Raw genomic sequence first — 25194 nt, forward strand, 5'->3', positions numbered from 1 at the left:
TGAAGTTTTCATTTCGAATCATTGCTGGACACAATCTGAAGTTTCAAGACAATTATTTTGCTGCTATTAGCACTCGTAGATGGGGACAGGAACAGACAAGCTTGTTTCCCTGTAAATACGTTCGTTAAACTTGTTTCGGGTTTCAAACGTTCTCTGAATGCCATACGGAGCAGTGAATATAGAATGAGTATCTTCACAAACACCACGTAGGTGAATCAGTATCTACCTTAGTACCTGGACAGGATGAGAGGAAAACACATTACCGACATTGGGACGTGAAAATGTGAGAGACTGCAGAAAGAAAGGAGGTTACGGCGATTGTCCTCTGTCGTTGCACAGACATGTGATCCCTCTTCAGTTGCATTATTATGCCCATTGACTTCCGCTCTACACCATCGGAAACCACCACGGCGGAGCATGCAATTTCCTATTCTGTTGTTGCGGAAGACAGTTATACGACCTATTTTCTAAGTCAGACTAATGATTTCAATAAAATTACCTATAAAAGTGAAGTACACACGTGTGTACATATACACCGCATTTTAATTCCTCAATAAATGTCCTGAAGTTCAGATGAGAAAATTATTTTCGGAACTTGCAGCGCATGGAACAGGGAAAGTGCCCAAAAGTGCACTCCCTTCTAAGAGTACCACTCCGTCAGTTCTTGCACTGTGGACAGACGCGCAGAAGAGAGCCTTTCAACAAGCGCGCTGCCCCGTGCACAGCGCGGGTGGCGCCCGGGTTGAGCGGTTATCGCGTCGGTAGGCGCGGAAACCGCGATAATCACTTCCCCAGCAGCGCCAGCCGGCGACCTAGCCCCGGCTCGCATTCGCCTCCTAATGACGGCGCAATTAAAGGCCACCTCTCTCTCTCTCTCTCTCTCTCTCTCTCTCTCTCTGAGTACCACGCCCGAGCCCACAGCTACTACAGGCTGCATTGTAATACCGGATCCGTTTCTCCTAAAGTAAAAGCTTTGCTGCGGTAATACAGACGCCACGAATCTTAACCACTCGAATCACAGTCAACGTGAGGTTACGTTACAGGAGTTAATGAGGGTAGGACGTCAAACTGGCCGGCTTAGACCAGGAGAGACACCACAGGACATTTTAATTTCCACTGTCAATACTTTTACAAATAAATTCATAAAACTTTGTCAGCATGACCAGGAAGAGTTCAGGATTCACGTTCATAGCAGTGGAAGTTCAAAAATATAACAAAATATATCTTTTTACATGTGAAAGGTCATTTTTTTCACTTACTATTGGCTGCATTTGTTGCTATAGGTACACTTTTCTTCACAAGCAAGGGAGATTCTTCGGTGAACTTTGCACAGCATACAAACCGTACTTACAGGTGTATGAAACTCTAGAATTTTCCAAATCTATTAAAAACTATGCTAAAAATTGAGATAATTAACCATAAAATTTGAGTTTTTTCTAAACATGAAGTTTAAAATGTAACAGCTCATTCATTTTTTCATTAAATAAATAAATTCTAGAGTTTCGTACACCTGTAAGTATGGTTTGTATGCTGTGCAAAATTCATCGAAGAGTCTCTCTTACTTGTGAAGAAAGGTGTGCCTATTGCAACAAATGTAGCCAATAGTAAGTGAAAAAATGATAAGATTTCACACTTAAAAAAAATATTTTGTTATACTTTTGAACTTACATTGCTATGAGTTTCAATCCTGAATCCTTCCTGGTCGTGTTGACAAAGTTTTATGAATTTACTTGTAAAAGTATAGACAGTGGAAATTAAAATGTCGTGTGGTGCCTCTCCTGCTCCAAGTCGGCTCCTTTGACGCCCCCCCCCCCCCCTAACCTATGCGTCATCCACAGTAACACCTGGGAATACTGTAACAGTTCTGACACTTTATCTTATGATTACTTTGTCATCCGAAGCACCTTACGTGTTGAAGCAGGCAGGTGACGTCACAAAAAAGTATTGATCGCTGTCTGATTGTGAGGCCAAGGAAATCTTCCACTGTCGGTTTGCACGTGGACCTGAAAGTTGATGAGGAACTGCTTTTTAGCTGACGTGGTACCAACGCGGTATGCCACGCTCCGATTGCCTAAAGGGGTACGGTTTGCTTCTCAAAACCTATAACTGTAATGCAGTCTGTTAACTGCACAAGACGTCAAATAAGAATTTGCCAAAACAGCCCGAAACTTGTGTGTGTTGTCGGCTTGCCATGTACAACGCCTCGGAACGTGATCCGCGTTGGTATTAAGTCTTGGAGTGCGCCCCTTGCCGACAGCACCGTGTTGGCAGGAGCCTACCTAAGCCTAAATATCCGAGTCACTACACTTACAGTCCATTTCAGGAAACAATACCTGATCAATAACCGCCATTTCTCCTACCATTGCGCTGCGACAAACTGTTCGGAGTGTCGACGGCAGGTCAGTACAAGTTACGGACGCGTTAAGATGTGACACACCCGTCCCTCCTCCCCCCACGGACTGCACTCTCGGAGCAAATGAGGTCCGTACTACTGCGGTGGTGCTAACATTTATAGAGTAAGAATTTCCTAAAGATAAATTAAAACGTCGTAGGATCAGTCTCCTTTCCAATGTTTAAAAGAGTGAGTGAGTGTGAGTGTGTGTGTGTGTGTGTGTGTGTGTGTGTGTGTGTGTGTGTCCACTCTTCGTGGAAACCAACTCATAACGCCAACCACCAGATCAAGGCTAGTGTTTGTTATTCGCAGAGGACGACACATTCAGTCGACAAAGCTGAAGACGTCACTGACGCCACTACAGTTTGGGCTATGCTGCACAAAGCTGTCGCACATGATCGTATTAGCAGAGGGGACTTCAAAATGTCAGCAGGGGAGTAGTGTCACTCAGAATAGAAGTCTAGAAACCCTACGTACAATGTCATTCATTGTGAAGCTATTCCTTTTTCTTGTCTTACTGGTTTTCTCCTTCCCGGAAACACTCAGCTACGAGCTATTTGTGGAAACCTTTCTTCGATTACCTCATCGCGATGTCTTCAGAGTCAATTCCTAGTGGGAATTCTGGACCGTCAGCAAAGTTTATCACGTGGACACACGCCACTTTATATCTGTCCTGTGTACACTTAGAGAACGGAAAAGCTAATGGAAGATGTTCAACAGTGCTGACAGAAGTATTAATCTGAAGAGTATGATTAAGAGAGGTGTAATTGTAAAACCAAAAGACTTTCTTCTAATTCCTTTGCCACAATTACGAACAATACTAACTGCTCTATGAGTTTTATATTATTAAAAATATATACGGGAAAGATTTTTATTTCCAAGTCTCTGGGTAAAACGAAACGCAGATGAAGTCCACAATCACACTTCTATTTTCTCACCGACTAAACATGAATGGATGGAGTCAAACGTTATTGTTGTTCAGTATCCAGCGAACTTTTCCCTTTGAGTCTCAACAAAAAGAGGAAAGATTATTATAAAACCAATCTTTACTATCATAATAAGCAATGATTGCAAGAAGAAATTGGGAGGATGTTAACAGTTGTTTTAAGGAGGTGGTTCCGCTTTGGAACGATTGAGACATCGTTTTCAACTACGCGTCATTTTATATGATGTATTTGAAAGCTATTTTGCGTTTTTCTAGACACCATACCACATCTCTAAACTCCAATGAACTCATAATGCCTAAAGGTATAGTCATAAGTAACAAGCAAAAATTGGCCTAAAATTTTATAAATTTATATCTAAGGTACATACTGCACCAATGGTTGTATTTCGAAACCGCTTATAAAAGCGGTAGTACAAACTCAGATTTCCGTAACAATAACTTCCGATATACTTAATTTCACTGTCAATGACGACGTCAATGTGATGATAAAAAAACCATCTCGCAATCACGTAGGACCATGTCCGTGCGAATTGTTGTTTTGAACGCTATAATGACTGCAGGAATGTATCACATTCGTTGAAGTACCTCTGTATAGAAACAGGTGACTGTCTTGGAATAGCATCGGTGTTTTTATGCTAAAGGCACTGGAACTTCAAATAATAAAGTAATAATATGGTGTTTTGAGGCAGAAAGTACTAGGAATAAAGTTAGAATCGACCTCAGTGTGAGGTACTGAATTGCAAGGTCTACATTCTCACAAAAAATGACTTGGTGATCACAGAATTATGACTGAGTTTGTAAGCTTGCTAGTTAAGCCATACCGTGAAGTGTGTCATCGTTTATCAATCAACAACGGGGAGGAGGAAGGGTGAAGCTGAAAATTTGAAGCAAATGTATACGGAATGTCAGTGCAGCGATAGTACCTAGCTGATGAAGGACACAACGTCAAAGGCACAGCCTCATGTACTGCTCTCAGGCTGGTATTTGCAGTTACTTGATGATGAGGAAGCATAGCAGGTTCAGACAGGATGGAAGCTGTTTTTAGAAGTCATAGCTGGAAGTACTCTTAGGACTCCAAGAAGTTTTCTTTTGGAAGGAATCCGAGAGCGGGTACGTGCCCCGAACTTCCAGAACGTACGCAGGCGACCCACCGGGAAGCCTGGTGGTACTGACCTCTCCTGGCGCGTGTAGACGGTCGTGTGCTCGGCGACGGCGGTGGCCATGGTTACGGCGAGGGGCGTGGCCGCATGCAGCGGCGCCGGCTCCACCAGGTCTGCGTTCGGCTCCGGCGACGGGGAGCTCACCACCAGCGGCCGCAGCGACTCGAAGAACGTCACCCGCACTCGCTTACTCGGCTCCGATCTGTAACCGGCACAAAGCCCATCTTCACTCTCCGCTCATTGCGTTCCCAGGAAACGATACATGCCGTAAGTAGAAAACGTTAAACGTTACAGGGCTGCATTTAGAAAAAGTTCCCTCTGCAAATTTCATTTCATATAATCAATTAAACTTCCAGGCGCTGTCGTGCTATTTGAAACAATTTCTCTTAAATATGTGCAAGGTATGAATAAAAGGTTCTTACGGTAGAGATCAGAAATGGAGCGAGTACGTCTGTAACGTTATGGGTTGCATACGCTACATATCAAGGGGCAATTGTTACATCAGCGCTATGTCGGCTTCCTTCCTTCCCGCTGTAGTTTCGCGAATATAACGAGTTTGAGAACAGTGGCACTGTAGTCGTTTCCTATTCGTTGACACTTCCTCTTTTACTGAGGCGTGCAGGAAGTTAGCCTTGACTTAGTTCGGAAGATGAGTGCAAGATCTTGTTACTCTTGCTTTGTACTGTCAAGGAGAAAGATGACCTTGCCGGGATCAGATCGTTACAAACGAAGCTACTATGTGAGAGACCGTGGAGGGCATAAAATGAGAATTAAGTGGTGCATTGTATTCAGGGTGGTCCATTGATCGTGACCGGGCCAAATATTTCACGAAATAAGCATCAAATGAAAAAACTACAAATAACGAAACTTGTCTAGCTTGAGGGGGGAAACCAGATGGCGCTATGCTTGGCCCGCTACATGGCGCTACCATAGATCAAACGGATATCAACTGCGTGTTTTTAAATAGGAACCCCATTTTTTTACAACATATTCGTGTAGTACGTAAAGAAATATGAATGTTTTAGTTGCACCACTTTTTTCGCTTTGTGACAATGGCGTTTGTCTGCTAGTATACCGTGTTCAACGATTTGCAGTTCAGTACGCCGACGCAACATTCTGCCTCCCCACACCATAACACTTGGACCACCGAAACGATCACGTTCGACAGTGCTGAACGAACTACATACGGCAAGAAAAGGGAAACACGTAAAGCACCCAGAAGCATTTTGGTGACAGTGTAATTATAGTCTTATTCAAAGTCACCCTTTGTACTATACTGTGGCAGTTTTTCTATTCATGGTCCACGATTCATCCAGCTATGTTTCTTGGTAGTGACGCATCATGGGAAAGTTCGTTTCGTCCTTAAATTTTACACATCAGTGTATATACAACAACAATATTCAATGCCAAACGATCAGTATCTGTATTGATATACAATAAGCCTCGTGCACATCGGTTGCAGACGTAGAGGAAATGCCGCGAGTCCTCTTTTACACTTGCGAACACATGTACACACTGATTTCTACGCTAGTATAGTTCACTTGAACGCGACAACAGGCGTCACTGGCGTGTGTCTTCCGTCACTTGATCAGCCGTGGAGACTAGCAAGTAGTGCCTCCGAGCACACGGAACCGGCAGATTGGGAGATAACGTCGTGCTGACTGGCTGGCGTGTTTAAATCGAATATATGGAGCTCATGTCTGATCTCTAACTTAGGGCTGTCGCATGATGTTAAAACGATTAATATTGATCTAGTTACTTGCCAGATTGTGGACTTTACAATTGTTCCCAGTAAAGGTCCAGTTATGTTCCGTTTTTATTCCGCGCTAAAATATTAATCTCAAATGCAAGGGGAAGAAAATGAATTTTAAACGGTTGCCGAGTGATGAGAGAAGCACGACAAATGGGACAAAAACCTTTTATCAGTAATTTTGAGAAAAAAAAGAACATTGTTGCATAAATACTGCACAGAATGTCCGACCCTGATGCAGCTTCGCGTTCTGGGAAATGCAGTAGTCGCGGGGGTTATGTGACAGCGGTGGAAGCGCGGAACAATGACTTCAGAACCATTTTTAAATGGCTATACAAATATGATATTGTAATTGTCAGTCCTTGTATGACATTGTCTGGACTGGCCGAGTTGTTATTGCAACAGGGCAATTGCAGCTTTCACTGATATTTTACTAGGGACTATCAGTAATTTATTTATACGAGATTCACTTCCTCTGAAGTTTCTAAAGAACAGATTATGAGTTTAATAGGTGCTCGACAGTTTTCAAGTTAAATGATGGAGAAGCGGTTAGTTATTGTCAGTAGCTTTGAACAGCGTTTAATTTTTAAATCGCTGCTTGGAGCTATGAAAAACATTTATTCTTTGTGTGAAATTGGTTGTTAGCGGTGTCCGCGGTGGTGAATCTTTGTTTTAAATGCAATCTTAACATAAAATCGAAGGCCGCTGTTATGATTTTTATACTGGTACCTTAAATTTTCGTGGAGAATTTTATTTAGGCTCCTTACTGCTGTGATTCACCCGGAAAAACTGTGAAAACTACACCCTGCTGCTGAACTTAAGCTCTCGAAATTAGAGGCGATGTTAAATAAATTCAGGCGTCGTTATACGAAAGTGTGTCGACACACTATCTGTCAACCACTTAGAAGATCGAAGTGCACGACGGAAAACAGGAAGAGCGGGAGGCAATATTATTGTTGATCTTCAACGACAGCAAAGGACCTGGAAGAGCAGCTGAACGGAATGGACAGTGTCTTGAAAGGAGGGTATAAGATGAACATCAACAAAAGCAAAACTAGAATAATGGAATGTAATTGAATTAAATCGAGTTATGCTGCGGGAATTAGATTAGAAAATGAGACGCTTAAAGTAGTAAATGAGTTTCGCTATTTGGGGAGCGAAATAACTGATGATGGTCGAAGTAGAGAGGATATAAAATGTAGACTGGCAATGTCAAGGCAAAACGTTTATGAAAAAGAGAAATTTGCTAACATCGAGTATGGTTTTAAGTGTCAGAAAGTCGTTTCTGAAAGTATCTGTACGGAGTGTAACCATGTATGGAAGCGAAACATGGACGATAAATAGTTTAGACAAGAACAGAATAATAGATTTCGAAATGAGGTGCTACAGAAGATTAAATGGGTGGATCTTGTAACTAATGAGGAGGCATTGAATAGAATTGGGGAGAAGAGAAATTTGTGGTACAACTTGACTAGAAGAAGGGATCGGTTGGTAGGGCACATTCTGAGGCATCAAAGGATCACCAATTTAGCATTGGAGGGCAGCGTGGAGGGTAAAAATTGTAGAGGGAGACCGTGAGATGAATACACTCAACAGATTCAGAAGGATATAGGTTGCAGTAGGTACTGGGAGATGATGAAGCTTGCACGGGATAGAGTAGCACGGAGAGCTGCATCAAACCAGTCTCTGGACTGAAGACCACTTCATCATCTTCAACGATAACTTTGTTTACGAAATAATTATTCTCGCAACATCGTCTTTGGTAAGTTTATTAATACTATATAATCATTGCTTGAAGGCTAATTATGTGGTGACCAAGGAATAATTTATCGAACGAAGAAATGGGGAAAACCTGAAGTGCTGGTAGACACTGTCATGAAGATTGAAGTCAATTGGAGGCTCTTTACACGGTGAATCTTTTGATGTGCAGTGTGTTACGCGCTACCGGACCGTGACCAGATCTCGGAAACTTGCCTTTGGCGGGCTATGTACTGACTGACTGAGCTATCCACGCATGACTAACGACCCACTCCCACACTTCACATCTCAGAAACTTTCCCGCGTAACTTGCTGAACTGGCGAGACGTTCAGTTTTAATCTGGCAGGATGTTTGAGAGAGTTTTCGCTGCCGCGGGTGCCTCTGCGGAAGTGGCGCAGAACGCGGACTGGAGTGGGAGCCGAGCGCCCAGTGGCGAGGTCAGTGGCCGCGGCGGGCGGGTTCTGCTCGCCAGTGGCGCCCCGTCGCTAACAGAGCTGCGCTCCACTTGCTGGGGAACCGCAGTGGGCAGACGCCCGTCAAAGCCACAGCGAAGGGCCACGACTAAGCACCAACCTCCCTATATACCGTGGCGTTTCCGCCGAGCGAAAAATCCCTCTGTAGAAGTTAACGTGGCTTCCCAAAGACAACACTTTGTTTGAGAGAGCAGAAAGCAGTAGATACACGCACCCTCGTTGATACCGCGTCCCTTGTCTTCCAGAAGGCGCCCGAAACACTTTGGGAGTTGGCAATACTCTCTTATGGTTTAAAGATTGGCTACAGCGCGCATACACAAGCTCTGGAATCTTAAGATATTGTTGCCGCGCTTCGTAAAGCACGGATTAATGGGGCAGTTTGGAAGGCAGTGTAGGAGCCCGCCTGCTGTGTTGTGCGCGTGTGTTGGGCGAGGGGTCGTCGCCGAGCTGCCGTACTGCCTTGTCCGCCAGCAGCGACACAGGATTTGGTATTGTGTTGATTTTTTTTATAATTTGCAGCGCGCTTATTAATTTATAGAAAAGGGTTTGTGTATGTGCGTAGCAGCAGACTGTAATTTTGATAATGATAGGAGTTGAATTTTGAATGGAAACCATTGTTAGGCGAATAGATTAAGTATTGATTTTTGTCACTGATTTCTTTTGTAATTGTCAGGGAATTGGTTCATTATGTATTTAATTGAGAAGTATTTCAGTCTGTCTCAAGAGCTTGATTAATTTGTAATATTGCTTTAATGCCACTGGAGGCAGATTTACATACGAAGCGATTGTTCAAAGAGCTTGTAGCGTCTTGTTAATTGAATGAGAAAGAATCGCTTTCAGAATATAGTTTTTGAAAAAAGGAATTACTTGTTTGGGTTATCATTTATCGAGTTTAGATTTGGCCAAACCTTTTCTCTTGAATTATATGTAGTTGTAGTAAGCAGCAGCAGCCGCACCAACAGCAGGAGCCGCCATACAGAACATGAATTGCACTCAGCATGAATAATAGGTTTTTTACGTTTTTGTTAAATAATGGAATGCAGCAGATCAAGCAATGGCAGCAGAAAGACCAAGTAAGTTATTTGTTGAAAAAAAAAAGTACGTTTAGGTGATCTCTCTAATAGTAAAGTTAACAAGAGTACAAGCACGAGATTTTCAGTAGAAAACACGAGGTAAGAAGAAAGAGCTCGCGACATTCAACTTACTTACTGCTACCTAACGAACAAATTACGAGCGTATGGGATAACATACCAGCTGTGTGTCTGGGTTGAAGAGTTTATAGCAAATAGAATACAACCCATTTTTCTCAATGAAGAGAAATGAAAAGACGTAAAAGCAATTTCGTGCGTGCGTCAAGCAAATGCCATAGGATCCTTAACGTTCACTAATATACATGGCGGTAGTATCGCGTACACAAGGTACAAAACGGCATTGCCGAAGCTGTCTTTTATATTCAAGTGATTCATGCGAAAAGGTGTCAGACATGTTTTTGACCACATGACAGGAATTAAACTTTTGATTGTTAGAGCTGGACACACGGGGTCATTCAATGTCGAAAATCGTTAGGAAATTCGATATTCGGAAATTCACAGTGTCAAGAATGTACCGAGAATACCGTATTTCAGGCATTACCTCGCACCACCGAGAGCGAATAGACAGACGGCCTTCACTTAACGACCGAGAGCAGTGACGTTTGCGTAGCTTTGTCAGTGCTAAAAGAAAGGCAACACTGCATAAAATAACCGCAGAAGTGGATGTGGGACGTACGACGAACGTATCCGTTAAGACAGTGCGGCGAAAGTTAACGTTAATGGGCTGTGGCAGCAGACGAGCGAAGCTAATGCTTTTGCTAACAGTAAGACATGCTTGCAGCGTGTCTCCTCGGCTCGTGATCGTATCAGTTGGACACTAGACGACTGGAAAATCGTGGGCTGGCCAGCTGAGTTCCAATTTCAGTTGTTGAGAGCCGATCGTACGGTTCTGGTGTGGCGCAGACGGCACGAGTTGTCAGTACTTTGCAAGCTTGTGATGGCTCCGTAATAGTGTGGACTGTTTACACAGAATGGACTGTATCCTCTGGTGCAACTGAAACGATCATTATCTGGAAATGGTTGAATTCGGCTACTGTCAGACCATTTGCGGCCATGTTCCCAAAATTTTTATGGATGACAATACACCATGTCATCGAGCCACAATCGTTCGCGACTGATTTGAAGAACGTTCTGGATAATTCGAGGGAATGATTTTGCCACGCAGATCGCCCGATATGAGTCTCATCTAACATCTATGGGACATAATCGAGAGGTCAGTTCGTGCTCAAAATCCTGCACCGCCTACACTTTTCGCAATTATGGACGGCTTTGCTGGCAGCAAGGCTCAATATTTCTGAGTCCATGTCAATGTAAGTTGCTGCACTACGCCGGGCAACGGAGATATGACACCATGTTAGGAAGTATCCCATGACTTCTGTCACCTCGGTTTATGCGACCTAGTCGGAAGTTCCGTGAAACCTTTCACAGAGGAGTCTGTTGTTTACACTTAAGCCCAACGCTAGAAAACTATAGCGAAACTCAGGAAGATCTGCAGAGACTCGACGCTTGGTGCAGCGACCAACAACTGACCCCCAATACAAGTTAAACGTCCTGTGCATAAATAGGCAGAAACGTCCTTTATTGTATGATTACGTGGTGGAAAAAACATCACTGGAAGCAAAAATGGTTCAAATGGCGCTAAGCACTATGGACCTTAACTGCTGAGGTCATCAGTCCCCTAGAACCTGGAACTACTTAAACCTAACTAACCTAAGGACATCACACACATCCATGCCCGAGGCAGGATCCGAACCTGCGACCGTAGTGGTAGCGCGATTCCAGACTGTAGCGTCTAGACCTGCTCGGCCACTTCCACTGGAAGCAGTCACATCCATAAAGGATGGAGTGATTTGAAGCGTGACAAGAACATAAAACTAATCGCAATAAGGCAGATGCAACACAGATTCGTTGAAAGAATCCTCATGAATGGTGGTCCACACAAATAGGAGGCAAATTACGAAACCACTGTTCGACGAATACATAAATATCAGTTGCCATTTTAGGCTCCTTATCAGATACGATTGATAGAAGTAATACAGAGATAATCCAAAGAAGAACAGCCGTTTCGTGAAGTTTCATTCAGTAAGCGCGATATCGGCACACATATGGTCAGCTAGCTCTATTGCCAGACGCTGCAAGAGGGGCGTTTTGCATCACAATGTGGTTAGAATTCCGACAGTTTACGTTCCTATGAGAGAACCGATGCAATGATTCCTCCTACGCATATCTCGCAGTAAGACGTTGAAGATAACAGTTGAAAGATATCTGAGCCCACGCAGTAGCTTATTAGCAATGTTTCTTCATGTGACTCATTCACGACTAAAAAGAACCACGAATGGATTTGATTATCTGATTTCTTGGCGAGAAGCTGAAACCCCCGAATGCCACACTTTTAACCTTTCCTTTTCCGGACCGCTTATGTTTCACAGACTACGAGGAGGTTCAATAGTTATTTGGATTCTGTGACACCAGCTTTCCTTTGATGAGTAGATTATTCGTTTCGATGGTCAGACGCTTGCTACATCAACGCCTTCCATCTCTGTGCAAAGAGGGATGGAATTTGTTTTCTTCAACTCTTACAGGTCTTCTCCTTGTATGATGAACAACAGAAACAATATCGAAGAACACTGCGCAAGACAACTTACGATAACTTCATTTGCAGGTTATTGGTACGAACGATGATTTAGGAAATGCGAAATTTGTGAATGTACACATATTATTATGGGTATTAATAATTTATTGAAAGCTGTATTTCTGTAGTAAAACTTTATTATTACGTAAGATATGTCGAATAAATTGAGTGCAAGGGTTAGTGACACTTTTATCGCCGACTCTTACAGCATGTGCAGTGCGGCATTAAATGTCTAAGAGAATGCAATTCGTAAGTGCTAAATTGGGAGCACATCTTTACTAATTAGCGTGACTGTTACCTGCAACGAGACTGGCAGCACCTACCCGACGACTGCCACTCGGCCGGGCCTCAAGCAGGTTGTACGTCCTACGGCAATGGGTTTCACGTCGCTGCCAACCGAAGACGTGTGATGGAAGTAAGTTCGTTTGCGCGGGTCCGTCTTACTACGGCTTTTATACCTTCTGATACAAACAGCATTATTTATCTTTTGCAGTTCGAGAGTTCTGCTCCTCCTAATGCTACTACTATAAAATTTTGTTGTTCTTCTGATAAAACGAGGTGACGTACTCACTGTTACTGTTGACTCAAACTAGCGTAGTATTTACCGCTCATCAAATTGGATTTCCTCACAGTGATATATTTGTTAATCAGTTTGCACTTCATTTCACTATACGCGAGAGAGATAACGTTCTACTTATGAAATAGTATATGGTAATGCTTACCATCTCTCGATACAATTACAACAAGGTTGCGTTTCCTGGCAGTGATTCCGCAAAAACACTACTACCAATCGTCATTTTTTAGTCTTCCTCTGTTGATGCAAATGCGGGTTAGCAAATCGCAATTCAAAATATAAACGTATCAATGAATTTATATTCAAATTTGGTGGTCGGGTGGATATCTCCTTAGGCATAGCGGTTATCGTTGAAACAACTGGTTATCGCTTACATCGTTTTTTCTTTTTACACCGCAGTTTAGCCTCACTGTTAAAACCGGTCAAAGTAACCGATTTTCTGATTTCATTTCTATTATTTTCTGTAATAAACGTAGAAACCGAACGACGATTGAAAAATTTCGACTGCGTTTCAAGGAACACAGAATCAAACTGTTAAACAGGCAAACGAAACAGAACTTAGTCCGCCCACTGTTCGCCACTTTTCACTAAAAGTGGTAAGTGGCTGAGCACTAAAAAGAGGAAAAAAGACCACTATTCTTTTCCTACTAATTTCAACTTTTTGAAACTGTGATTCAAGCTCATTTTGTAATTAGGGTTGATGCTACTATATGGGCGTTACGAATACTCAGTGCTAAAGCGTGAGAACTGTGGTTGACGAACCCTGTTTTTCGTGTTAATGTTGTCAGTTTTCAAGAGCTACAAGCAGCAAATGTGTTATGTGGACACATGCAGCACATCAGCTACTTTCTATTTTTGAGTCCTAGGATGGTTGTTATTAAATTTTTAATTTATTAACTTAATTTCTTTCCTCTTTCATTATTTCATAGAAATGGGAGACAAAAATTTAATCTTTTAAAGCAAATGACGCATTTGCTTCACTGCTACGTCACTTCGTAAAAATATTTCCAGACTGGAGTAGGTGCCTTTCGGCTATACTACGGACGTCCGGCGACGACAGCGAGAAGCTACCATACAGCCCAGGTGGGGTCAAGTTCTGCACACTGCACCTACACGCGTACATTAAGTCACGACACACGGCGAAAGGGACATTATTGTCTCACCAACGTTGTACCAGATCTTACGCCATGTGTCGGTTGTTCGTTTTTGTCGGCATTATTATTAAAATACACTCCTGGAAATTGAAATAAGAACACCGTGAATTCATTGTCCCAGGAAGGGGAAACTTTATTGACACATTCCTGGGGTCAGATACATCACATGAGCACACTGACAGAACCACAGGCACATAGACACAGGCAACAGAGCATGCACAATGTCGGCACTAGTACAGTGTATATCCACCTTTCGCAGCAATGCAGGCTGCTATTCTCCCATGGAGACGATCGTAAGGATGCTGGATGTAGTCCTGTGGAACGGCTTGCCATGCCATTTCCACCTGGCGCCTCAGTTGGACCAGCGTTCGTGCTGGACGTGCAGACCGCGTGAGACGACGCTTCATCCAGTCCCAAACATGCTCAATGGGGGACAGATCCGGAGATCTTGCTGGCCAGGGTAGTTGACTTACACCTTCTAGAGCACGTTGGGTGGCACGGGATACATGCGGACGTGCATTGTCCTGTTGGAACAGCAAGTTCCCTTGCCGGTCTAGGAATGGTAGAACGATGGGTTCGATGACGGTTTGGATGTACCGTACACTATTCAGTGTCCCCTCGACGATCACCAGAGGTGTACGGCCAGTGTAGGAGATCGCTCCCCACACCATGGTGCCGGGTGTTGGCCCTGTGTGCCTCGGTCGTACGCAGTCCTGATTGTGGCGCTCACCTGCACGGCGCCAAACACGCATACGACCATCATTGGCACCAAGGCAGAAGCGACTCTCATCGCTGAAGACGACACGTCTCCATTCGTCCCTCCATTCACGCCTGTCGCGACACCACTGGAGGCGGGCTGCACGATGTTGGGGCGTGAGCGGAAGACGGCCTAACGGTGTGCAGGACCGTAGCCCAGCTTCATGGAGACGGTTGCGAATGGTCCTCGCCGATACCCCGGGAGCAACAGTGTCCCTAATTTGCTGGGAAGTGGCGGTGCGGTCCCCTACGGCACTGCGTAGGATCCTACAGTCTTGGCGTGCACCCGTGCGTCGCTGCGGTCCGGTCCCAGGTCGACGGGCACGTGCACCTTCCGCCGACCACTGGCGACAACATCGATGTACTGTGGAGACCTCACGCCCCACGTGTTGAGCAATTCGGCGGTACGTCCACCCGGCCTCCCGCATGCCCACTATACGCCCTCGCTCAAAGTCCGTCAACTGCACATACGGTTCACGTCCACGCTGTCGCGGCATGCTACCAGTGTTAAAGACTGCGATGGAGCTCCGTATGCCACGGCAAACTGGCTGACACTGACGGCGGCGGTGCACAAATGCTGCGCAGCTAGCGCCATTCGACGGCCAACACCGCGGTTCCTGGTGTGTCCGCTGTGCCGTGCGTGTGATCATTGCTTGTACAGCCCTCTCGCAGTGTCCGGAGCAAGTATGGTGGGTCTGACACACCGGTGTCAATGTGTTCTTTTTTCCATTTCCAGCTCTGATTGCTTTTCCCTTTTTCTATAACACAATATCAAAACAATGTAAATTTTATCGTAAATGTTACTCGTTTTTAAAAAAATGTTATTAAATAAACAAATTTTAGCACTACTGCTATGGATAGTTGATCGTTTATCTGTTATTAGTAAAAAATAAACACCTGTTATAACCGAGACCATACAAATACCGGTTATTCGGAACTGAAGTGCCGGTATCGGTTTTAAATGGCCGGTTTTTTCCATCCCTGTATCTCCTTCCTGAAAGCCACTGTACCTGAAAAGTAGCAACAATGGGTGCATTCCTATAGGGGATTTCCTAGCAACGGCATCCGAAAGCCTGGGTGAACACGTGCTGTACCTTGTAGAGTGGGCGAGTGCACGAGGGGAACACGGTCTTAATAGCAGCACTTTCGCGTATCTGAGTTCGGCGGAACGTACGCACAGCAGCCGCGGTCAAAGACAGCAGCTTTCTGCTCCCCTCTGCTCGGACAACTTAATTAGTAAATAGCGCCTGCAAGGAGGAAGTGAAGGGACGCGGATGCAGAGGGGGAAAGGGAGCTGAGGTGAGGCGAGTGCTTTCTGCTGCGTGGGTGGTAGCGGCGGCGGCGGCAGCAGCTGCCACTGGATGCTCCCCTGAACGTCTGTTTGTGCGCAACCTGTCACAACAACATACAGGGGTTCTTGCTCGCACTTTCTCCAGCGCTGCGTTGAAACCGATGCGGAAGAGGCATGCTGAGATCACCACATTAGCTACGGCTTTTTCCCCCCCTCCGGTCTTGGGTGGTGCCGTATCAGTTTAGCCGGAAAGTTGAGCGGTCGTGGAAAGAAATCAAAGAAAATTGTCGCGCTATTTAGTACTTCAGATTGGTTATCAGGAGGATCTGGTCTCACAGCTGCGCATAAAGTTATACGTCAAAAGATACGCAGGCACGAGGGCGTTAACCTCCAGGACTGAGATGTGGACATAGGTTTTTTATAGACATATAGCTTTATGGCGGGGCTGTTCTCGTTTGCTCAACCAGATAAAAGTGTCTGATGGCTCAGTAACAACAGACATCATTAGTGTTGCAAAACTATCGTAAGCTGCTTGTGCCTATTACTTTATTTGTAAAACGGTTTTCCTGTTAGACGTTATTTGCATGAAAGTGGGTCGATATGGGTTTTAAATGCGCTACTGGACAAGAAGTATCCGTGTACGGTCTACGTAAAACCTCAGTTCGAGCTTAAAAGTTTTAATAACTGCAGATTGTTTGTCATACTTAGACAGAAAATGGTGGAGGCACCCACGAAATAGTTACTGGGCTACGGCTTGTGACGACGACAATAGTTTTAATCTGGAATCATTACCTCATTTTACGAATAAAGCTCTTCTGTTAATAAAAACTACAAGCTGGATCTCTAGGGTGGCCGTGAATGAAGCGGTTTGTGTTCGTCACTTGCACTGCCTCCAACCTGTATCATGCATTTTGAATGACCCTCCCATTAGTTTTGACAGTCAAATAAGATTCCATATTTTCTTCAGTACTGATGAATCAGTTCTTCTGAAATTGGCAAGTGATCTCAAGACAGTTATCTACAGAGTAAGCGGTCCATAGAAACGTTAAGGGCATACGTACTAGATACCTTAATAGCAGCTTACTAATACGAGATACTAAAAAGGCCATCAGTCTGTTTCACGTATTTCCAAAAACACACACACACACACACACACAAATGGCCTCTGAACAGCACCACTGGCATCGTAAGTTAATTCAAACTCCGTGATACGTAGTGAGGAGGCCTGAGGTTCCTGCCAACCCTCCTTCAAACCATAGCTGGAAATCAGGAGCTCGTCGTTTCAAAAAGTTTCGGCGTTTCTCAAGAGCGCGAGGGCCTGGTAAAGTGCGTTCGCGATGCGCACGGACTTTGTTGCATCAGAAGTGCGGTGAAAGTTCAGCGGCGAAATCTTTGTTGGAGTTATGGAAACTACCCTCGCGTATGGGGGAGGTGTGTTGCACGGGAGGCGGAAAGCGGTCGAAGGGGGGGGGGGGAGATAAGGAAGGAAGGTGTGAGGGAGTGGGTAAGAGAGGGAGTGGATAGGGAAATTTTGGAAATTTGTGTTAAGGTCTTATGGGACCGAACTGCTAAGGTCATTGGTCCCTAAGCTTACACACTATTTAATCTAACTTAGCTTGCGCTAAGGACGACACACACACGCGCCGGAGTGAGGACTCGAATCAGCAACGAGGGTAGCCGCGCGGACCGTGACAAGGCAGTAGCGAGGGAATAATATATATACACAGGGTGTTTCAAAAATGACCGGTATATTTGAAACGGCAATAACAACTAAACGGGCAGCGATAGAAATACACCGTTTGTTGCAATATGCTTGGGACAACAGTACATTTTCAGGCAGACAAACTTTCGAAATTACAGTAGTTACAATTGTCAACAACAGATGGCGCTGCGGTCTGGGAAACTCTATAGTACGATATTTTCCACATATCCACCATGCGTAGCAATAATATGGCGTAGTCTCTGAATGAAATTACCCGAAACCTTTGACAACGTGTCTGGCGGAATGGCTTCACAAGCAGATGAGATGTACTGCTTCAGCTGTTCAATTGTTTCCGGATTCTGGCGGTACACCTGGTCTTTCAAGTGTCCCCACAGAAAGAAGTCACAGGGGTTCATGTCTGGCGAATAGGGAGGCCAATCCACGCCGCCTCCTGTATGTTTCGGATAGCCCAAAGCAATCACACGATCATCGAAATATTCATTCAGGAAATTAAAGACGTCGACCGTGCGATGCGGCCGGGCACCATCTTGCATAAACCACGAGGTGTTCGCAGTGTCGTCTAAGGCAGTTTGTACCGCCACAAATTCACGAAGAATGTCCAGATAGCGTGATGCAGTAATCGTTTCGGACCTGAAAAATGGGCCAATGATTCCTTTGGAAGAAGTGGCGGCCCAGACCAGTACTTTTTGAGGATGCAGGGACGATGGGACTGCAACATGGGGCTTTTCGGTTCCCCATATGCGCCAGTTCTGTTTATTGACGAAGCCGTCCAGGTAAAAATAAGCTTAGTCAGTAAACCAAATGCTGCCCACATGCATATCGCCGTCATCAATCCTGTGCACTATATCGTTAGCGAATGTCTCTCGTGCAGCAATGGTAGCGGCGCTGAGGGGTTGCCGCGTTTGTATTTTGTATGGATAGAGGTGGAAACTGTGGTGCATGAGACGATACGTGGACGTTGGCGTCATTTGGACCGCATCTGCAGCACGGCGAACGGAAACCAGAGGCCGCTGTTGGATCACCTGCTGCACTAGCTGCGCGTTGCCCTCTGTGGTCGCCGCACGCGGTCGCCCTACCTTTCCAGCACGTTCATCCGTCACGTTCCCAGTCCGTTGAAATTTTTCAAACAGATCCTTTATTGTATCGCTTTTCGGTCCTTTGGTTACATTAAACCTCCGTTGAAAACTTCGTCTTGTTGCAACAACACTGTGTTCTAGGCGGTGGAATTCCAACACCAGAAAAATCCTCTGTTCTAAGGAATAAACCATGTTGTCCACAGCACACTTGCACGTTGTGAACAGCACTCGCTTACAGCAGAAAGACGACGTACAGAACGGCGCACCCACAGACTGCGTTGTCTTCTATATCTTTCACATCACTTGCAGCGCCATCTGTTGTTGAAAATTGTAACTACTGTAATTTCGAAAGTTTGTCCTCCTGAAAATGTACTGTTCTCCCAAGCATATTGCAACAAATGGTGTATTTCTATCGCTGCTCGTTTAGTTTTTATTGCCGTTTCAAATATACAGGTCATTTTTTTGTTATGGCTTGCTGGGTTATAGGCAACATACATTCCACAGCTACTAATAAAGTGGAAAAGGGAAACCTGGGAAATGATTTGCTACTATCTGCGGAACGAAAGCAATTCATACCAGCGTTACCGAATTTTTACCGGTATCCCTCTTCGGTATCATCCGAATTAAAGAATCTTGTCTTCCTACATGCACTCCCAGCTGCATGAGCTAAAAGCCAGTAAAACACGATCCAGTAGTGGTCATACCTTGGGTAAAGGTGTCCAAAAAAAAATGGCTCTGAGCACTATGGGACTTAACTGCAGTGGTCATCAGTCCCCTAGAACTTAGAACTACTTAAACCTAACTATACCTAAGGACATCACACACATCCATGCCCGAGGCAGGATTCGAACCTGCGACCGTAGCTGTCGCGCCGTTCCAGACTGTAGCGTCTAGAACCGCTCGGCCACTCCCGCCGGCTCCTAACTAACAGTATACTGTTTTTAAATATCAGTAAGATACTACAAAAACATCGCTCCACGTGTTATTTATAGCCGAACCACGAACAACACTGACTTGTCACAGCTAAACAATTAAGGCTGACGCTACTCCCACAACCTGTAGCTCTTGCGTCAGTATAACGTAATGTTGTATCTACTTTAGTGGTTCGAACGTGGCAGACGTATAATCCAGCAAGTACTATATGACAGCAACGAAAATTCCATCGCCTCAAATCCTGCAACGGGTTTGGCTCAAAGCAGACGGTAAGTTGACTGGAATGATAAACAACAAAAGCCAGTGAAAAGTAAATGACTAAAAAGTATTTGGCTAAAATTTGTAGAAAATGTTACTGAGCATATGTGGACGTCATACAAGATCTTATACAGCAAATTAACAGTGTAATTGATCCTTAAATATCAAGACACACTCACTCACTGGCGAAACAAACCGCATACGAAATCGTCACAAAGCTATAACTAAACTTTAAAATGCTGGTTTACTGATTTATACAACAGTATTTCTTTTTATCGTTAAAAACGGTAAAAGAAGAATTAACGATTACAAGGTACAGGCTATGGTGTCAAATCGAACGATGAAACTGTAAAACTTATGTTATATGTGACTTTGTATACTTTGAATCTGTTACTTAAGTCTTCGTTTAATAACTACACCTACTAAAATGTCACTCACTCTGTCACACTATGAGATGCAATATTTGTAATCTTGGGTTTATTTCCACTCTGCAAGACATGTGAATACGTTTTAATCTTCTGCCCTTGGCTTTACCTTAAAATAAATAAGCAAAAATTCCTTAGTTGTTGAGCTAACGATCTTGGTCGTAACTCATTAAAATATTTAATGAAAAACTGGAAAATGTTTCTACCGATTTTCGTCACAGTTGCAGTGGCCAGTACGAAATGTCGATTCTGCCCTTCCTCATTTCTGAGAAGTGGCGTCAGATTTTTCGGTTCGACCAAGTCGTTCAATGTATGGACCTAATACGCCAGTTCACGTAGACACTTTTCCTTATGCCATGAGTGAGTCTGAACACAGTGAAAGCCCATTTTTTAAATTTGGTACGATTTATTTATCACTAACTAGTTTTTGAGCCACTGCATTAAATGGAAATTTCCTGGACCATAGTATTCAAGAGAAATTCACTTCGATTAAGTGCATTTCATCCAGTTTTCTCTCTCTCTCTCTCTCTCTCTCTCTCTCTCTCTCTCTCTCACTCACTCACACACAAAGCCAAAACAACATGACCCGCGACGTTGGATACCTCCTGGTGTCGTTACGGGCACGTGACATGGTAACCAAAGTATGTAAGCGGAGCAGACACGGAAGGGCGATCACACGAGCGAAGATAAGGGCTGCAAATAGGGAAATGCACTGAGACAAGCGACTTAGATGGTAGATTATTATTATTATTATTATTATTATACAGAGCCTCTGAACGAGTTTCTCGAAAACTGCGAAGCTGGCCGAATGTTTACGTGCTATGTCCTGAGTATCTATGGAAAGAGGTACCATACTGAAACTACCACTAGGTGCTAAATGGTTCGACGTCCATGACTCTTCACAGAACTTGGGGTTCGGAGGCTTGTCTGCTCTGTAAAGTAGGATAGACGGTGATCTTCGGCATCTTTTCAGAATGGGCACAATGTTGGTGGACGCAGAAGTGTATAGGGGCACACTGTTCATCGTACACATTGAACATGGAGCTCCGCAACAGACCACCCCTACGTGCTCACATGCTGACTCGACGACACTGTCAGTTACGACTGCAGTGGGCACGGAACCATTGAAACTCGACCGTCGATCATTGTTTTGTCGGGTCTTTGGGTGAATCACATTTTTGCTCAATGGTCATCTCCACAAACCCCGTCATCGAGATGAAAAGTGCAGCGAGCCTCGGACGCAGGCTGGTGAGAGCTTCATTATGCTACAGGAGGTATTCTCCTGCACTTGTATGGGAGCTGGGGCAGTGATCTAAGATACACTTGCGGCTGCGAACTGCCTGCATACCTTGATTGATTGATGACATCGCCATCAGAGAAGGCGTCATTCAGCGATATAATTGTCCTTGCCTCGATGTCAGAACCGTGCTACAGCGTCTTGAGGAGCATTACAGTGAACTCACGTCAATACCTCGGCGTCCAAATTAGTCTGAAGTAAATCCTATGGACCCATCTGGGCCGCTATCAGGCTCCGTCACAATATCTGCAGTCCGTCACCCAACAATGGATATCATGTATTTACGGGCACTGCTTTGTTGTGGGTCGAGGCACCTCTGGAAGTAGCAACGTCAGTCGACAGACGCTGAGTCTACAGCTGTTGTTACTGATGCTATTTGACGTTTTGATGCTTGTACCGCCACAGCTGCTAAAACCTCCGTTTCAGAATTAGCGGAGACTGATGTACCGTTTCAATCGGAAGGTCCGACCGTTCGGAGTAGAAAGCGAAGCTAGATTACATTTACGAGAATAAACTACTGAGTAGTGTTACGGAGTTCATCAGTTTGCCTGCTACACGTACTAACAGAAATTAAGTGCTATGGAGTCGCCTGCCCGTCTGCAGTGGCGGAGTTCCCCGCAGTGTCCAGCAGGGTCGCGGTCCGTAGCGCGGCCTACCAGATGCGTCCGGCCGTCTCCAGTATTCTTAGCACAGCGCCAGCTGGGCCGCCGTGATGCTGTACCTCGCATCCGCGAAGCGCGGTTACGTCAGCGAGCGTGCTGCCAACTGACAACCAACTCTACGGCGGAAAAACAAGCTCACGGTTCCTGCGACGGAGGGAAATGACGTGACTCGGGTATCAAGCTTCCTAGGGCACGGGAAGATGGTCGATTCCTGAAAGGCCACCGGACTGGATTTAAAGCTGCGCGTAACAGTGACGCTGCATTACATTCCTTTTCGACGCTCTCCTTCGAATTTCTCTGAAGTACCGAAAGAGACATGTAGAGTTACTTTTTACAACTTACTGCGGATTCCAGGTCTTGGTAGAAGGGAACCGCCCGTTAATCTGTATATGGTGAATTACGACGACCTGTAAGATAGGTTACAATTAACGCCATGACTAGTAGGCAGTCGTCTTATTGAGATTATAGAGCCACCAACTGCGAGCGAGCCTGGTGTCACTCAAACCTTGTTTTAGCCATTCACATAATTTGTTTCTTTCAGTGAAGAGAGGCGACAGGCGCGAATACCCATATTCTTTGCCCTTGAAGTCAGTGTGAAACGCATGGCAGATGATGACCTTACGTTGTTTGCTTTGTGTTCTTCCATACAGGAAAAGTACATGAGAACTGATTAACAATTTTTTTAGACTTGTAATGTAGTTTATTTTCCGCGACTTTGTGTGAAAAGTTTGGTATGTACGTATGGTATCAAAACTACTTGAGTCCTATTATTCTAAATACCGAAGTAGGAAGCCAGAATTCAGGTAATGTTTTATATCTTAAGCAATCGTCCTGACTAACGGGCATGTATCTCAAATGAAGCATATATATGTACTTAAAGTTAGTTTGACGATTTTTGTTTCATGCTGAGACTATTTTTCATGTAAACGACTGTTTCTCACAACTTCTATGTATTTAGTACACTTAATCTAAATTCCATATACGCTGCCTCTTACGCTATTTGTATAGCAAAACGGCTAACTGGGACACGGTATCAGTTGCAGGTTGCCTATCTAACGGCTTCCAGGGGCAACAATAATTTGATTTCCATTATTTCATGCAGTTATCGAACGAACTAAAAATTTAAAATGCTGTCGTAATGTGTTCATTAAGAGCTATAATCTGATGTTAAAGATTTAACACAAGAAGTACTAAAGTTTAAAACTGTGTGTATGTCATGAGGCAGTGTAACTCACGGCGCGCAATGTACCCAGACTATTTTATTCCAGTGTTTGACAATGAGAACATTTAGACACGCTTCAGCAAATCTTACACCTAACTTCAAACCTTTTCGAAAATTTTCACCCCGACACCCAAAATAATTAAAGGAAAAAACTTTCAATTTTTTGCCGTTCATGCAGTAAAGCTTAATCATCAGGCATGAACTTTTAATTTATCACTATTTTAATACTAACTGTATTCTCAACACACTTTCCATACAGTAGCCACATTTTCCACTGAAAGTAACTGCAAAATCGGTTCATTTTACCACATACTTCGGGAGATATGACGTTTTGTACATGGAAGTTGGTTAATAAAGAACGAAATTGGGCAAAAGACTGACTGAATTACAGAAATCGAATTTATTTACCACATGGACTGAGCAGGGTTCATGATCTGAAGTACTGTATTGACAGATCAAATATGAAAGTAACACGGGGTAAATTGTCTGTAGTACTACTTTGATTACTACCTAATAATATTATACAGTTATTTCTGCTTAAATAGTAAACCTGTTCCTTGCTGGACCCAGTGAACAACGGTTGATTTCTGACGATTCACATAAGCGTTCACTGTCTTACCCTCTTATCACGTTCAGTAGAATTTTTCAGGGTGTGAGAGCGTCATTGTGTACACTGAAAACTTACTTTGCAAGCTGTGTCAACATGACGAAAGCTACTTGAGCAGTAGCACCCATGTAATTTGAGATTGTCTGAAATCAACGTTTCAGAGTTTGGAGCAGAGTTGGTGATACTATTTTGTAACTGCGAATTTCGGCGATTTACCTGTTTGCTCCACATGCTGCGAGCAGTGACATCAACTGTTTTCGTTTTCTGAACTCCATTTAGGAAATCACATCCGCAAAAACGTAATAATCTCGGCCACATACCCCAAATGACCGACACAGAAAACTTCAGGATTTGCATGTTCTGGGACACAATGAAGACGTCCTAAGTGTGATAACAGAAGAAAGGTCGGGTTGTTACTCTAACTTTCATAAGAGGATATACCTTCTCTTAGTAAACTACCGATCAAAAGGATTATGTACGATGCAAGCCTCTGACGAACGGTAGGTGTTGTTTCAACAGCGCTACTTCCTCTCCGGCTGTATTACAGCAGACGCGCAGGCTTTTACTGTGTATCATGACTTGACCACAGAGCCGTAGCATTTTGCATTTGTGTGTTAACAGGTAGAAAAATATCTAAAGAAATTATAAAGCTCGTCATTTCAGTAGTGAAGTTGTCGTTATCAGCCAGCCGCGGTGGCCAAGCGGTTCTAGGCGCTTCAGTCCGGGACGGCGCGACTGCTATGGTCGCAGGTTCGAATACTGCTTCGGGCATGGATGTGTGTGATGTCTTTAGGTTAGTTAGGTTTAATTATTTGTAAGTTTAGGGGACTGATGACCTCAGAAGTTAAGTCCCAGAGTGCTCAGAGCCATTTTTGTCATTATCAGCCATGAACCTTTTGATAGGGATTTGAGCTTATAAATCCCCATTAGGAGCGACAGTGTTTGTAAACACACACAACACAATATAACAAGAACCCACTTCAGTTATACGTACATGACGGCGGGCGGCAGAG

At 44.2% G+C, this 25194-nt stretch overlaps 1 protein-coding gene across 5 annotated transcripts in view; it reads right to left on the reverse strand.

Annotated features, from left to right (window-relative positions):
- LOC126362786 (uncharacterized) overlaps positions 1–25194 on the reverse strand; it is a 1515202-nt gene that overhangs the window by 112002 nt on the left and 1378006 nt on the right. For all 5 annotated transcript variants that reach the window (XM_050007910.1, XM_050007909.1, XM_050007911.1 and 2 more), the window contains one exon: positions 4512–4700. In XM_050007910.1, the coding sequence (XP_049863867.1) occupies positions 4512–4700 (189 nt within the window). The remainder of the gene's footprint in view (positions 1–4511; positions 4701–25194) is intronic.

The sequence above is a fragment of the Schistocerca gregaria genome, chromosome 1 (assembly GCF_023897955.1).
Source record: "Schistocerca gregaria isolate iqSchGreg1 chromosome 1, iqSchGreg1.2, whole genome shotgun sequence".
In the NCBI taxonomy this organism is placed as follows: Eukaryota; Metazoa; Arthropoda; class Insecta; order Orthoptera; family Acrididae; genus Schistocerca; species Schistocerca gregaria.